The following is a 15,634-nucleotide window of genomic DNA, read 5'->3' as shown; positions in this document are numbered from 1 at the left end:
GTCATAGTCCGTCGGTCCACCTGTTCTCCTCTGCGAGTGCGGTATTCCATGGTCGGTGTCCTGAGTAGCATGTGTGAACTGAGTCTCCCTTGCAATCAACCAAATTTCATAATTAGTAGTCAATACTCATAGTCAGAAATATGTGTCTATTTATATGTGCAATGTATATCTGTGAAACGAACACCACGAGCACCATCACTACCAGCAGCAGTAGCATGAGCACCACTACCACCACCACCAACATCAGGATCAGCACCGTCACCATCATCACCATCATCGGCCGAGCTGCTATCCTCGGACTCCTGATACGGAGGACTACGCTCACCTTCGCCATCATCAGTCTCGGTGTCGCTGCTCACTGGTTTTGCTGTTCCTTTGCAGTTGCCTTCTTTGCCCTATCCAACTCGCGCTGAAAGAAGTCCCGCACATCAGGTGGCACATTCCTGCAATGGACCACCTCTGCCCCGCGCCCAGCCAAATGTTGTTTCAATCTAGTCGCACCACCACCTTCTTTCTGCGTACGACAATAGTTACATCGTCATCCGAGATAAAGATTTTCACCGTGTTTCCATACAACATCTCTCCTTACCGGCCTACCCGGGCGGCTAACCGGTCGGGATCGGTAGATCTGCTACCTGTCCGGCTTACCGGTCGAGGAGACCGGTTACCGAGCTCTACGGGCGGCAAGCCGGTCTCGGGCGGCGGACGGCGACTTCTGGCGGCGGACAGGAGTAAAGGAGGGGGGAGCGGATGAGGGATGCGCTACTGAGCCTTCAGCTGAGGACACGCGATGTTAAATACGCCCTGCCGCGCGATGGGCCCTTAATGGGCCGCGGCTTTTTTTCTTTTTCTTTTTTATTTAACTTATAAATTCCGCAAACCATATTAAATGAACGAATTTTTGAGAAAATTTGACACCATTAGAATTAGATTTATTGCACCTTGAAGTATTTTTAGGATTTTTTTAGGAATTTTTCATTTTTTTGAATTCAAATTTAAATTTTGAATTTGAACCGGTTTCGGACCGAACAGGGCCAGACCGGTTACCGACGGTTCGGTGAACCTTGGCCGTCGCACGCAGCCGAAGCTCTATCCCCACGATCCCACGGCGTGCCTTGGACGCCCCACCTGCCTGTCTCCGCCCTGGCATTCTTGGCCGCTTCTTCTCTGCTTCTGCTTCTGCTTCTTCTTCTTCCCCAGTCTCCACTACACTCCACCGCGAGCCCGCATCCGCTCTGCTAGCCTCAAACTCTCTCAGATCCCACGAATTCAGCTCAGGCCCTTTCGTCGTCGGGCACTGCAGATTCCTTTAAACGCTCTCAACACATCTTAAATCCCTGAACGCTATTCAGAGATACTAGCGAGTTCAGCAGCTTGAGCGGTTATGTCTGGTGAGTTCCGTTTCATTTTCTTCCATTTGCCTGCTTCGACAACACATTTTTCCTCATCCTCTGCGAGCCATTGTTTTTTATTTCAACTCTGAATGAAGCACCACCCTTTTTCTTCTGCAGTGCATTAGTTAGTTCTTGTAGTTCCCTGTGATGATGGAGCCACCATCTTCCTCCCGCTGCCAGCTTCACGGCTCTGGCTCTGCCATGATACGGCGGCGATGTCTCTTCCTCCTCCTCCTGCTGCTTGCTCTTCAGAGTTGCCGCAGCCCGGCACTTGCAGCCTCGCCGTATCTGGTCGGCATGGGCAGCTACGACATAACGGGGCCCGCAGCAGACGTCAACATGATGGGGTACGCGAGCGCCGAGCAGATCGCAGCAGGGATTCACTTCAGGCTCAAGGCACGCGCGTTCATCGTCGCCGAGCCTGGTGGCAAGCGTGCCGTCTTTGTCAACCTTGATGCCTGCATGGCGTCGCAGCTTGTGACTGTAAAGGTGCTTGAGAGGCTAAAAGCAAGGTAAGAGTGATCACTCTGATCACCCCTTTGGCCCTTTCATGAATCTCTTCATCCTCAAGGTGGTGGACAGACTATACAGATTTTCGATGTTGCAGGTACGGTGATCTTTATAACGAGAACAACGTGGCTATCAGCGGAATCCACACTCATGCCGGGCCTGGAGGTTATCTGCAGTATGTGGTTTACATTGTCACATCTCTTGGGTTTGTTCGCCAATCCTTTGACGTAATCGTCAACGGCATTGAGCAAACCATTGTTGAAGCTCACAATAATCTCCGTCCTGGGAAAATATATGTGAACAAAGGTAAGAAATTCTCTCTGTTTTCCTGGATTAGTTGGGCTTTTTTAAAACCAGTGGGACTAATTTTGTATTGTTTGTGAGTTTTTAACCATTTTTAACTAATTTAACTAGGCCTTGAAATGTTATAATTTAACTCTACATGGTTTAATATTTTTTTCCTTCATTTCTGATTTCTGAACATTCTTGGAATGCTTCCCTAAAGTTCTACTATTAGACATCCTAGTCCCTATGTGCCTGCTACACTGGTTTTGGTTACTGCAGATATTTTGTGACCAATGTCAGGCACATGATTTTCAGGTGACCTCCTTGATGCTGGTGTGAATCGCAGCCCCAGCGCATACCTAAACAACCCAGCTGAGGAAAGAAGCAAATACCCGTACAATGTTGATAAGGAAATGACCCTTATCAAGTTTGTAGACGATGAACTTGGTCCAGTTGGGAGTTTCAATTGGTTCGCAACCCATGGAACTTCAATGAGTCGTACAAATTCTTTGATCAGTGGCGATAACAAAGGTGCAGCTGCACGTTTCATGGAAGATTGGGCGGAAGAAAATGTCATCCCAAATCAGGCTGCTCATGCAAGCTCTGGAAATCCGAGAAGAGTCTCTGCACTAATTTCTGAGCCCAATGAGATGAGTAGGTTCCATGCTTCTTGACTGCTTCGTGATTCTTGAAATGAAATATCCTAGGCACTTGCTGAACTAATCATTTTTATTGATTTTATTCAGCGGATGACTTAGTACGATCGGCATCGTCCTACAAGGCCTCTGGTGGAAGGCAAATATCAGGTTCAAATGTCACCAGGCGTATTAGAAGCACTCAACAAAATAAGCCTAATTTTGTTTCTGCATTCTGCCAGTCAAACTGTGGGGATGTTAGTCCGAATGTCTTGGGAGCATTTTGTATAGATACTGGCCTTCCTTGCGACTTCAATCACAGTACATGTAATGGGAAGAATGAGCTATGCTATGGACGAGGCCCAGGGTATTCGCCGTCCCTACAAGTCTTTTCATATTTTTTGCACATTTTAAAGTATTTACTGCAAATCAACCAGATTTTTTTTCTATCCTGCAGATATCCTGATGAGTTTGAAAGTACCCGTATCATTGGCAATAGGCAATTTCTCAAGGCTGTTAATCTTTTCAATTCAGCATCTGAAGAAATACAGGGCAAAGTTGACTACAGGCATACTTACCTAGATTTCTCGCAACTAAAAGTGAATGTTCCTACAAGTACAGGAGGTCAGCAGGTAGTGGAAACATGCCCAGCGGCCATGGGGTTTGCCTTTGCAGCTGGAACCACAGATGGCCCTGGAGCTTTTGATTTTAAACAAGGAGACGCCAAGGTTGGGTTGCTTGGTTCAATAGATCAAATACTAGATTCGCAATTTTTGTTCGCATGCTATTGACTGGTTTACACAATCTCGTACTAGGGAAACGCTTTCTGGAGGTTAGTACGGGATGCAATTAGGCCACCGGGGCCAGAGCAAGTGAAGTGTCAGGCTCCGAAACCAATACTTCTAGACACTGGTGAAATGAAGGTTCCATATGATTGGGCAGTAAGTCTTCCCATTCTCTTTACAAGCATATACGTACAAGCTTGTAAACATATACTATCTTTTAACTGCTTTGACTCTTGACTGAATTTGCACAACTGACTGTCTATGCTCAACCATAGCTAATATCAACTTATTTATGCTCAACACGTTGTTTTTTCGTGCTAGAAGTATGTGTTGAAATAGTTGTTACCTTACGAACCAAGTGACTTTCTGACTGAATTAGCACACAACTGATTGTTTATTCTTTATTGGTCCTCTACTGAATTCTTTATTATCATGCAGCCTGCAATTCTTCCAATTCAGATCATAAGAATCGGCCAGCTGGTTATCTTGTGCGTCCCTGGAGGTATATTCTCCTGATTCTTTTGGTCCTATGAAATATGCCAAGCAAACAGTGAATGTGACGTTTTGATCTATTTCCTTTCAATATGATGTCAAAAAACACGGAATAATGCAGTTTTAATGGTTATTTTTGGTTCAGAATTCACAACAATGGCTGGGAGGCGGTTACGTGATGCAGTAAAAGATGTACTTACAAATAGTGGTCAATTTGATAACAATATTCATGTTGTCCTTGCGGGCCTAACAAACACATATTCCCAATATATTACAACTTATGAAGAATATCAGGTGCAAAGATACGAGGTGTGTAAATTCCCAGACCATTTTATTTCTTTAGAACCACATAATATTAAATTAATGTCTGACATTAGCTTGATGTTTGTTAGCCCACAGTTTACTTCTAGCTGTCTGGGCATTACTAGGAACAAGAGTTTTTATTTTTTTTTATTTTTTTTTTGCGAGGAACAAGAGTTTTTATTGATATGTCTGAATCTGCACTTTGTCCTATTCCATTTGTATGCCCTCTATCTATAGCCTGAAAATTATATTCCATCCTTTTATTGTAATTGCCTTTTCCCTTTCCTGCTGAATCCAGAAGTCAAAGAATAATAAACCTATTTCTATTTCTGGAAATGTTGTTCACGAATATGTGTTTTTTTACAGGGAGCATCAACGTTGTACGGCCCCCACACCTTAAGTGCCTACATTCAAGAGTTTCAGAGGCTCGCTACAGCTATGGTCTCAAACAAAGAGGTCCCAACAAATTTGCAGCCCCCTGATCTGCTGAACAGGCAAATTGAGCTACTCCCAGGTGTTATAGTCGACAAGACGCCTTCCGGCGTCACGTTTGGAGACGTCAGTTCGGATGTTCCTGCAAACTCAACTTTCAGGAAGGGCAGCACCGTGAACGCTACGTTCTATTCGGCCTGCCCAAGGAATGACCTCCTCACTGACGGTACCTTCGCACTAGTTGAGAAGCTGGATGGTGGCAGCGATTGGGTCCCTGCCTATGACGACGACGATTGGTCTCTGCGCTTCAAGTGGTCGAGGCCGTCACGACTGAGCCCGAACAGTTTTGCGACTCTGGAGTGGACAGTTCCTGAAGATGCTCCACCGGGTGTTTACAGGTTGAGGCATTTCGGTGCATCTAAGCCGTTGATTGGGTCGATCAAATATTTTACAGGGACCTCTAGTGCATTCGTAGTGCGTTAAATGGTAAAAACTATGAAATTTGCGCCGGCCAATACTTGTACATGTTTTTCCCTTCTGGTTTTTACATGTATCCGATGCTAATAACGTTACCAAATCATTCCAAACCAGTGCTCTTGTTGGGAATACACGCAATATTCTTATACAAAATTTCACTAAGAGACAAATTCCATTAACAACTGCCGATGCAATCAATTCTATCATTAAGCGTCCGAGAGAACTTAAAGGGAATACAAAGTAATATTCTTATACTAATGTTGACATACTCTCTATAATTTTTTTGTCAAACTTAAGAAAAAAGTTTTTTTAGATAAAACTAGAACTGCATTCTTTTTAGAAGAGGGAGTATTGTTGAGTCCTTTGTAGCCATGTCGTTTGCCGGTGAGTCTTGGCGTGAGGGGCAGCATCCGTTTGCCAGTGCGATCGCCAGATCAGGTTCCAGAAAATAGGCAAATGTATCAGGAACTCCATGCCCACCGAAATGATAAGAAGCACCAAGTGCGGAGACCCTTGGCAACCGAGATCTGCGGGAGAGGGCCGCACTGCCCGATCTCGACGCCGCGTGTGCAGCAGCGGGGATCACGGATGGTGGCCGCTGTCGCGACCGGTGCGATCTGCTCTCCATCATTGGGCAGCGGCATGCGTTACGGACGGAGATCCAGATGGATCGGGCGCCGCATGTGTGCCCTCGCGGCCTCGTCGGAGCACGCACGCGCGGCCGAGGGACACGCACGGTGCACCGCGAGGAGGAGGGAGGAGGGGCAGACGGCGCGTGAGGACAATCGTCATTGAGGACACGGAGAGACCTCCTCGCGTTCTTATCCGCGTGCGACACAAGCTCTCGGAGACACCGAAGCTGTGCTGTGCACGCCTGATAGATCGAAGCTGTCGCGCCCACGCTAATCGCGTCTGCGTAGCGTAGACGGAGGCCAGCGGCCAACTGGCTAACACAGTAACACGTCCTGGTGGGGGATAATGATAAGCAGATCACGATCAGATGCCCGGGCCCCAAAAGAGAACGGAAGGAAGCACCGTCATGATGAGACAGCCCAAGGGGACGTCCGAATCGGAGCACTTCGCTGCACACGCCGCCCAACCCACTCGAGCTTGTCCGGGCCCGGTGAACGCCTGATCAGTAGCAGCAGGCACAGTATTAGTATATAGTATAAGCATGACTCATCGATTGCGTAATTAGTAGTATACTATTAATTCAGTAAACAAAGTTTGTCTCCCGCGATAAGGTCCAGATCTCTTGTTGAAGACAGCTGACGAGATGAAGTTGGAGCAGGTACTCTTTCCCTCCAACTGCCAGCAAAAAAAAAAAGATGGATTGAACGACGGGACATTAACATGGCCAGGGTGCTGCAGCGAGTCAGAGATTTGCCCGTGTAGTAATGGTGACGTAATAGCTGAGCTCTGAAATCCGGTGAAACTTTCATACAGGTTACACAAAAATGGATCAAGTTCTTGTTTGGTTCCAAACTTTTTTCAGAAGTCCCTATCACATCAAAAAAAATCTTACTATTTTATATTATTAAATAAAATTTGTTTATAAATATTTTTTGACAGCTGAGTGCTTTTTCGCGAGACGAATCTAATGAGCCTAATTAATTTATAATTTGCTGCAGTGATGCTACAGTACCTTTCGCTAATCATAGATTAAGATACATCATTAGATTCGTCTCGCAGTTTAGCCCCAGGGTTCTGTAGTTAGTTTTATAATTAACATTTATTTAATACTTCTAAATACTAAAAAGTCCTTGGGACTTTTTTTAAGTCTCTATTCCAAAACACCCTCCAAGATAGATCACGCTGTAACTTTCACAAATTCTCACTGTCCGTGTTACGATGTTGTTTGTTAAGACCGTGTTTAGTTCCCTTAAAATTCTAAAAAAATTTCAAGCACTACCGTATTTCCGAATGTTTGACCTTTAAGTATAGATAACTAACAAAACTCATTTCATAACCCCCGGGTGTAATTTTGAGACGAATCTTTTAAGCCTAATTAGATCATGACCGGACAACATCGTGCTACAGTAAATAATCTCTAATGATGAATTAATTAGGCTCGTTAGATTCGTCTCGCGATTTTGAACCCATCCATATAAAAAGTTTTATAAATAGATTTCATTTAGTACTTCTAAATGCCAAGATTCTATTTCCAAATTTTTTGAAAAACAGAACTAAACGCAGCCTAAGCCCGTGTTCAGTTCCAAACTTCCAAATTCAAATTTTTTTTGGCACCCGCATGGAGACTTAAATCTAGACGAAATAAAAAACGCATTGCGACTGCTGTCTGTAAATGGCGAGACGAATCTAATGAACCTAATTAGATACTAAATTGCTACAGTAATACTACGGTAAATAATCTCTAATGACAGATTAATTAAGCTCATTAGATTCATCTCGCGATTTACAGACGAGTTCTGTAATTATTTTTATGATTAGTCTATGTTTAGTATTTCAAATATAGAAAGATGACTTTTCAAAATTTTTAGACTGCAACCAAACGGGGCCTAATTCGGACCCGTGCCGCCCCTGAACTTCCAGATCCACAGCTATCATCAGCACCAGCGGTCAGCGGACTCCGGCCACCTAGGGAAGGAACTCGCAGGCCAAAACCTGACCGGCGCGCGCACCCAAAAACTGACCGGCGCGCGCACGCGCACAAGCGCCCGCCTCCCTGCCTCCTTCCAAAGCCCACAGCCAGTGAGTGTCTTCCACGCCTCACCCCGGCCGTCCCCGTCGCGCGCGGTCGCCGCCGCTTCTCCTTTCCTTCCCTTCCCTGTCTGCATCGCCGTCAGTCCACATCCGCTTGCCCGAAGTCCCCAACACTTCGTCAGATTCGAACTCGGCAGCTCGCCTTAAAATACTCGCCACTAGCAGGGGGAGGCGCGCCCGAGCAGCACGAAGTCGACGCCGTCCCACCCACATCCCAGTCCTACGAGGCGCCCCGCTCTCGGGATTTCCAGCGGGCCGCGTCGCGTTACCGGCGGGGTGCGCCGCCGTGCCGGGTACAAATGGTGGCGGAGGAGGCCAGTCACTGCAGCCGTCGCCGCAGCTGAATCCCCCCCGGGAACTGCTCGCGGGGTGAGTTCTCTTTCCCCCACACTTAATTTCTCGCCGCGCCCTCGCTCTATTCGTACCCCCGATTTGAGGGGACTCTAATCTGGTGCGCGGTGACGCTAGGGTTTGAGCGCGAGTTGCGCGGATTTTTTTTTATATCGGTGTTGTGATGTTCAGCGAGATGCTTGATAGCCTGTGCTGAGCAGCGTTTAGCTTGGCTTGTGTGGTGTCCACTCCATGACGGTTAGACTGTGCTGCTGTTGCTTGTTTGGTGGGGGAGTGACTGGGACTGGACTGCTCCGCTTGCTTTTGCTGTGGCGTTGCTTGTGGGATTTTGTGTAGCTATTGGAGTGTCGCGGGGGTTTTGTTTGTTCCCTGGGTAGCGTTGTGACGCTGATCTCTCATGGTGGCCGTGGGAGGCTGATTGCCTTTTAAGGGTCGGAGATCAGGGGTGTGGTTTAGGAGCAGATTTCTAGTGTGGGGAAGCCAATTCCCTGGGCTGGTCACCTCCCTCCCTCTTTACTGCAGCAAAATCTGCCCCACTGCAGTGCTGAGATTTCGTCGTAGACTGTAGTAGTTGATATTGCTGCCATCCACTTCCATTCAACGTGAGGATCTCATGAGGTTGAATCCGTTTCGTGTCATGTTAGTTTTAGTTTGCTCAAGGCGTACTCTTGTGATCTTGTCTGATTCAGTGACCTACTTTTGTTTAATTTGTCAGTTAGGGAGTTCCATCCGTACAGTTTAAAAATGAGCTCATGAATGTTAGTAGTTCATGTGTAGAAAACTAGAAATTGCAATTACAGTGTTCCAGACAAATTCCATGCTCTCATTTCCTTACTTGCTTGGATAACACATATCCTCTTTTGCATGCCACTATGCTCTGAAATTTCTAACACACACCCACCCTCCTCTTTTTTGCAGCGTTTAGTTGACTCGTCAATTTATTGAGATATTCGACTTGCATGAGCTGATTAAAAAGCCCCATTCCCTGGTTCACGATGGAGCCATCTTGCTTGCGATACCATGTCAGTGGTTTTGGTTCTCGCATGATATGGCTATGCTTTTTGCTAGTACTCGTTCTTCAGAGTTGCAGCCCGGCACTTTCAGATTCACCATATTTGGTTGGTATGGGAAGCTACGACATAACTGGTCCTGCTGCAGACGTTAACATGATGGGATATGCAAATGCTGAACAGATCGCATCAGGAATTCATTTCAGGCTAAAGGCTCGTGCATTCATTGTTGCTGAGCCTAATGGGAAGCGTGTTGTGTTTGTGAATCTGGATGCTTGCATGGCATCGCAGCTTGTTACTATAAAGGTGCTTGAAAGGCTTAAGGCAAGGTAAGAGTGATCACCCCACAGAGTAGTTGATTTTCATGTTTTTGACTAAAAAAACTAGTGCCTGATTGTATAGGTTTGTCAAACTGAGGCGCCACCTGACAAATGCCAAAAATCTTTAGCCATTTTGCAGCCCACTAACACAGAAGAGTCCAAACACTCAAACTAACATAATCTTGATTAAATCAATGAGCATATATTTAATAGCATTTTATAACAGTGAGGTTTTTCCATGCACCCTCATGATGGTGGATCTGACCATACAAATCTCAATTTTGCAGGTATGGAGATCTTTATAATGAGAACAATGTGGCTATCAGTGGAATCCATACACATGCGGGGCCTGGTGGTTATCTGCAATATGTAGTTTATATTGTCACATCTCTTGGGTTTGTTCGCCAATCATTTGATGTAATTGTCAATGGCATTGAGCAGTGTATTGTTGAAGCTCACAACAACCTCCACCCTGGGAAAATCTATGTGAATAAAGGTATTAAATTATATCTGTTTAATGTGACTTATTAGGTTTTACCAGACACTAATGGGACTGGTTTGGTCTTGTTACCATCTCTTCGATCTCACTCGAAATATAGATATAATTTGGTTTTAAGTAGGCCTCCAGTGTTATTACTTCAGCCCTGGGTGGTTGATCGAATAATTTCTGACCATTTGGAAAGCCTGTAATGATTATATGTCCTTAGGTCTTATTAGATTTCTACTCATTATGTGATATTCTTTGAGACTTAGTTATAACAAATATTTTCTTAATGCATGATTTCCAGGTGACCTCCTTGATGCTGGTGTGAATCGCAGCCCAAGTGCATATCTAAATAACCCTGCTGAGGAGAGAAGCAAGTATCAGTATAATGTTGACAAAGAAATGACCCTTATCAAGTTTGTAGATGATGAACTGGGTCCAGTTGGGAGTTTCAATTGGTTTGCAACGCATGGAACATCAATGAGTCGTACAAATTCATTGATAAGTGGTGATAACAAAGGAGCAGCTGCACGTTTTATGGAAGATTGGGCAGAACAAAATGGTATGCCAAAGCAGGGGGCTCATGTAACTAAAGATGGTTTAGAATATTTACACAAGATATCTGGACTTCCGAGAAGAGTTTCTTCAATAATTCCTGAACCAAATGAGATAAGTATGTATGATGCTTATTGACTACTTATATTTTATCTTGGAATAGAAGATCTTTGTTGTTACTAAATTATTTCATATATTGCATTTGTTCAGCTGATGACTTAGTACAGTTGGCATCATCCTATGAGGCCTCAGGTGGCAGGCGATTATCAGGTTCAAGTATCACCAGGCGCATTAGAAGCAGTCAACAAAACAAACCTAAATTTGTTTCTGCATTCTGCCAGTCAAACTGTGGAGATGTTAGTCCAAATGTCCTGGGAACATTTTGTATAGACACTGGTCTTCCCTGTGACTTCAATCATAGTACATGTAATGGGAAGAATGAACTATGCTACGGACGAGGCCCAGGGTATGCAATATGCTTACCAACCGTTAAAATTGAATTTTTTGCATTTTCCCACATTTGAAAGAATTTATTATGATCGAATCTTTTAATATTTCGTACTGCAGATATCCTGATGAATTTGAAAGTACCCGTATCATTGGCAATAGGCAATTTCTCAAGGCTTTAGATCTTTTTAATTCAGCTTCTGAAGAAATACAAGGCAGAGTTGACTATAGGCATACTTACCTAGATTTCTCGCAACTTGAAGTTAATGTTCCTTCAAGTACAGGAGGAGAGCAGGTGGTGAAAACATGTCCTGCAGCCATGGGGTTTGCCTTTGCTGCTGGAACCACAGATGGCCCTGGAGCTTTTGATTTTGAACAAGGAGATGTCAAGGTTGATAATATCCAGCTGATACTAGCTTCACAATTTTTCCTAACATACTATTGACTGGTTGATACCATCTCTTATCAGGGAAACCCTTTCTGGAGGTTAGTAAGAAACTTACTTAAGACGCCAGGGAAGGAGCAAGTTGAATGCCAAGCTCCAAAACCAATATTGCTAGACACCGGCGAAATGAAGGAACCATATGACTGGGCAGTATGTCTTCCATCCTCCTTTTTCTCAACAATTGAAAACATGCTTTGTAAAGTACTTGTAGTTTCTTCGAAAATGCAAACGCCTTATTTCTTATGATAGTTTATAACAAAACCACTGACCACATAGGTTTATACATTCCATCCATTTTTAAATATATGATGTTTATTATAAGCTAATTAGTTATTGAGCTAATTAGCCTGTCCTAAATGTCATATAATTAAATACAGAGAGAGTAACATCTTTTGTTATGATATTGTTAACTCTGAGAGAGTCCCATTCTTTATGGCCAATACTATCGCATTGATGGCACACATGATGTTTCCGCTAGTATTGATAATGCTGCCTATCGCCTATGAGCCATAGACCATCCGCTTTGATGAGATTAAATTGTCTATCACCTATTCACCTGTGAACAATAGATCACATATCATGACTGGTCTCAATTATATTTGAGTTAGGAACCAGGTAACTTAAGTCTGACTTACCGATTTTGCACAACTGATCACTTGTTGGTTCTGCACTGAATTCTGTGTTACTATGCAGCCTTCGATACTTCCAATTCAGATCATAAGAATCGGACAGATGGTTATCTTGTGTGTCCCTGGAGGTACATTCCCAAGTCCAAACTCCTAAGAAAAATTCCAAGCTGGTGTGTTGATCTATTGATATTTATTGTGATATCCTTTGCTCATGTTATGCACTTTGTTTGTGTTGGTTCAGAATTCACAACGATGGCTGGCAGGCGGCTAAGAGATGCTGTCAAAGAAGTACTAACAAGTGATAGTAGTGGTGAATTTAATGATATTCATGTTGTTCTTGCTGGGCTAACAAATACCTATTCTCAATATATCACAACTTTTGAAGAATATCAGATCCAAAGATATGAGGTATGTATATTCCCAGGCCACTTGTTTAAATTGAGAACATAGTATAAAACGAAACAATGGTAGTTAGCTTGATGTTCGTTGGCCCTTCCACAATTTATTTGTTAGTTACTGAGTTATTTGTAATGGCATTTTTAACTGTCTTAGTAGGATTATGTTTTTCTTTGATATGGCAGAATTGACGCTGGTGCCTGTTAGTCTGTCGTTCTCATCTGTTCATCTTGCATGAATAACCTGACATTGAATTCATTCCTTTTTGTTGTCATACTTATTTTTGGACCCCTGGTTAATCTAGAAATCAAACAATGATAGGTCTGCAGAGTGTTTTTCTCTTGTAGATCTGTTGAAATAAGCACCCTAATTGGTAGATGTCCCTTTGTTGCATCATCGAAATTCTTTCAACCACATAAGCCCCATTTTAGCTCCACCGGAAGAGGATGCTATATTTTTCTTCTTTTATTTCGTGCTTGTGGTTCATGTGTTTTTTTGGGTGATTTTGCATGTTTATAGGGCTCCTTGTGATAGATAAGTTCTGCAGCCCATCATTTATTGATCTTCCTGGCAAATAAATGCTTTTTTTTCGCAGGGAGCATCGACATTGTATGGCCCTCACACCTTGAGTGCCTACATCCAGGAGTTTCAGAAACTTGCTACAGCCATGGTTGCAAACAAAGAGGTCCCAACAAATTTCCAACCTCCAGATATGTTGGACAAGCAAATTGGACTGCTCCCAGGCGTCATGTTTGATTCGACACCTCCTGGTGTGAAGTTTGGAGATGTCAGCTCTGATGTTCCTGCAAGCTCAACCTTCGGGAAGGGCAGTACAGTGAATGCTACATTCTATTCAGCCTGCCCAAGGAATGACCTTCTCACTGACGGTACATTTGCGCTTGTTGAGAAGCTAGATGGTAGCAACAATTGGGTTCCTGCCTATGACGATGATGACTGGTCGCTGCGTTTCAAGTGGTCAAGGCCTGCAAAACTTAGTCCAAGGAGTTTCGCCACGCTGGAATGGACAATTCCTGAAGATGCCCCATCTGGTGTTTACAGATTGAGGCATTTTGGTGCCTCCAAGCCGTTGTTGGGGTCGATCAAACATTTTACAGGGACCTCTCGCGCATTCGCAGTGCGTTAGATGGTGGTACACCGTTGCCTTGGACAGTACAGCTATCCGAGTTTACACCAGTGAATTTTTCATACTGAAATGGTTATCACAGTATCTAGTATGTTGGTCCGTGTTTTTTTACATATGTTTGATGGCAACAGCATTGTCAGATTATGCCGAACTGCTTGTATCTTGTACGCATCTTTCCCATGGGAATGTGTAGCTTGTACATAACTACAAACTCGATATATATCTGAAGTTCATGCGATCTCGTGAAGCAAAACGGTTTGGGGAAATCTAGTTGTGCGATGATTGCTCCGTTTTTGGATCGGCTAGAATAGCTCGGCAGTGTTGGTGTGAGTTCGTGCGCCCAGAACTACGGCTGACAGAGTGACAAGTAGTGGTGCCGTCCCAAAAACTCATCAACCGCCAGTGGCGTCGGAGCAAAGTTTCAGGACCATTTGTGCAAACTAGCACTCGCCCGGTCGGAGTTTGCTCCGTCAGTCCATCTAGAAAAGGATCCCCGTTTGTAGTGATCCAGAAATGATTGTTTAGGTGTCAGTTTGGGAGTAAGATCTTAGCCTGGATTGGAGAGTCTGCGTAGCACAACTATTTCCAACAACGGCCGTGTTTGGTTACTACAGGAATTTTTTCGCGCACGTTTTTCGAGAAGAAAATCTCGTATGCATGGAGTACTAAATGAAGTCTATTTGTAAAACCTTTTCAAGGACGGGTGTAACTTTTCGCGATGAATCTAATGACGGTAATTAATTGATGATTTGCTACATTGATGCTACAGTACCCATCCTCTAATCACGCGGTCAAAGGCCTCATTAGATTTGTCTCGCGATTTACACGGGGGGTTGTGGAGTTGGTTTTGTAATTAGACTTCATTTACTACCCCTAATTAGTGGTCAAAGGGGCAAAAAGTTTCCATGAAAAATTTTACACCCCAAACCAAACACGGCCAACGACAGTACTCGAGACAAGCGCACGAGATGCACATGCACGGATCTCTTACCCTACAGTTTAGTGCATCGCAGACGCAGAGCACAGTCATTAGTGAGTTCACTTAACAACTAATGATTGGGACTAACGTTGACTACCCTCAAAGCACAAATGGTACACTGTACTACCTCACTCCGAAAAGGGAGAGATGTGCAGTTTATTCCTCTCTCGAGGAGGGAGATTAGGAACGGAGTCCTGCATCACCAAATCGCTCACTCGCCTCTTTGGAAAGCAAAAGCGCTAAGAGAAGCGAAAAAGAGTGCCCATCTTTCTATGCCGGACGCGAGGGCGCGAGGCGCCGCTGCCCGCTGTTGCAGCGTTGCTACAAGTGGAGAGCAGAGGGCACGGTTGCTGCCGTCGCAAGCCACGCAACGCAGGTGTCACGGCGAAGACTTCCGATCCTCTCCCCTCCCCTATCGTCTCGGCCCCCGTCCTTGTCCGTGACTCGGAGGCACGTTTTGGTTTCGGAGCCTAGAACGACGTGACCAACGAAGGCCCCCCCCCCCCCCCCCCCCCCGGCCCCGATGTGGCGTGCGTTCGCTGCACCTCTGCCGCCTCAAAACAAAGAGGAAGGAGACGTCGAGCCTGCCTGCCGTTCTGCAGCAGAGCAGAGCCGCCGGTAGCTGGATGCCCCCGCCGGAGAGCCGCGGCCGTCGTGTCTCCCGGCTCTCTGTCGACGACGTGCCGAGACGCCCGGCGGTCGTGCGTTGTAGCTGGGCTGCAGGAAGCGTGCACGTTCACGAACGGGACAGGGGCGACGAGATTGCTGGCGGCATTGCTACACTCCCCCGCAGACACGGGACAGGTGCGGTCGGCCTCCGCGCCTCGGTTCAGAGAG

General features: G+C 45.0%; 2 protein-coding genes across 3 annotated transcripts; both read left to right on the top strand.

Annotated features, from left to right (window-relative positions):
- Positions 1-1,119: 1,119 nt before the first annotated feature.
- Positions 1,120-5,426, top strand: LOC120707474 (neutral ceramidase-like). Its single transcript, XM_039992381.1, has 10 exons — positions 1,120-1,391; positions 1,512-1,906; positions 2,002-2,210; positions 2,505-2,843; positions 2,936-3,191; positions 3,282-3,552; positions 3,640-3,765; positions 4,048-4,111; positions 4,247-4,410; positions 4,771-5,426. Exons 2-10 carry the CDS (start codon positions 1,542-1,544, stop codon positions 5,317-5,319), a joined length of 2,343 nt encoding a protein of 780 aa, XP_039848315.1. The 5' UTR covers positions 1,120-1,391; positions 1,512-1,541; the 3' UTR covers positions 5,320-5,426.
- Positions 5,427-7,869: 2,443 nt separating this feature from the next.
- On the top strand, positions 7,870-14,071 carry LOC120707473 (neutral ceramidase). 2 transcript variants are annotated; one of them, XM_039992379.1, is made up of 10 exons: positions 7,870-8,406; positions 9,307-9,727; positions 10,006-10,214; positions 10,507-10,875; positions 10,968-11,223; positions 11,325-11,595; positions 11,674-11,799; positions 12,343-12,406; positions 12,520-12,686; positions 13,270-14,071. In XM_039992379.1, exons 2-10 carry the CDS (start codon positions 9,384-9,386, stop codon positions 13,816-13,818), a joined length of 2,355 nt encoding a protein of 784 aa, XP_039848313.1. In that variant the 5' UTR covers positions 7,870-8,406; positions 9,307-9,383; the 3' UTR covers positions 13,819-14,071. The 2 variants fall into 2 exon arrangements, with proteins under 2 accessions (XP_039848313.1, XP_039848314.1); XM_039992380.1 differs by lacking the exon at positions 7,870-8,406 and adding an exon at positions 8,740-9,006.
- The last annotated feature ends 1,563 nt before the right edge of the window (positions 14,072-15,634 follow it).

Source organism: Panicum virgatum, chromosome 5K (assembly GCF_016808335.1).
Source record: "Panicum virgatum strain AP13 chromosome 5K, P.virgatum_v5, whole genome shotgun sequence".
Classification (NCBI taxonomy): Eukaryota; Viridiplantae; Streptophyta; class Magnoliopsida; order Poales; family Poaceae; genus Panicum; species Panicum virgatum.
Note: the sequence above shows the minus strand (reverse complement) of the source record. Positions and strands in the feature narration are given on the sequence as shown.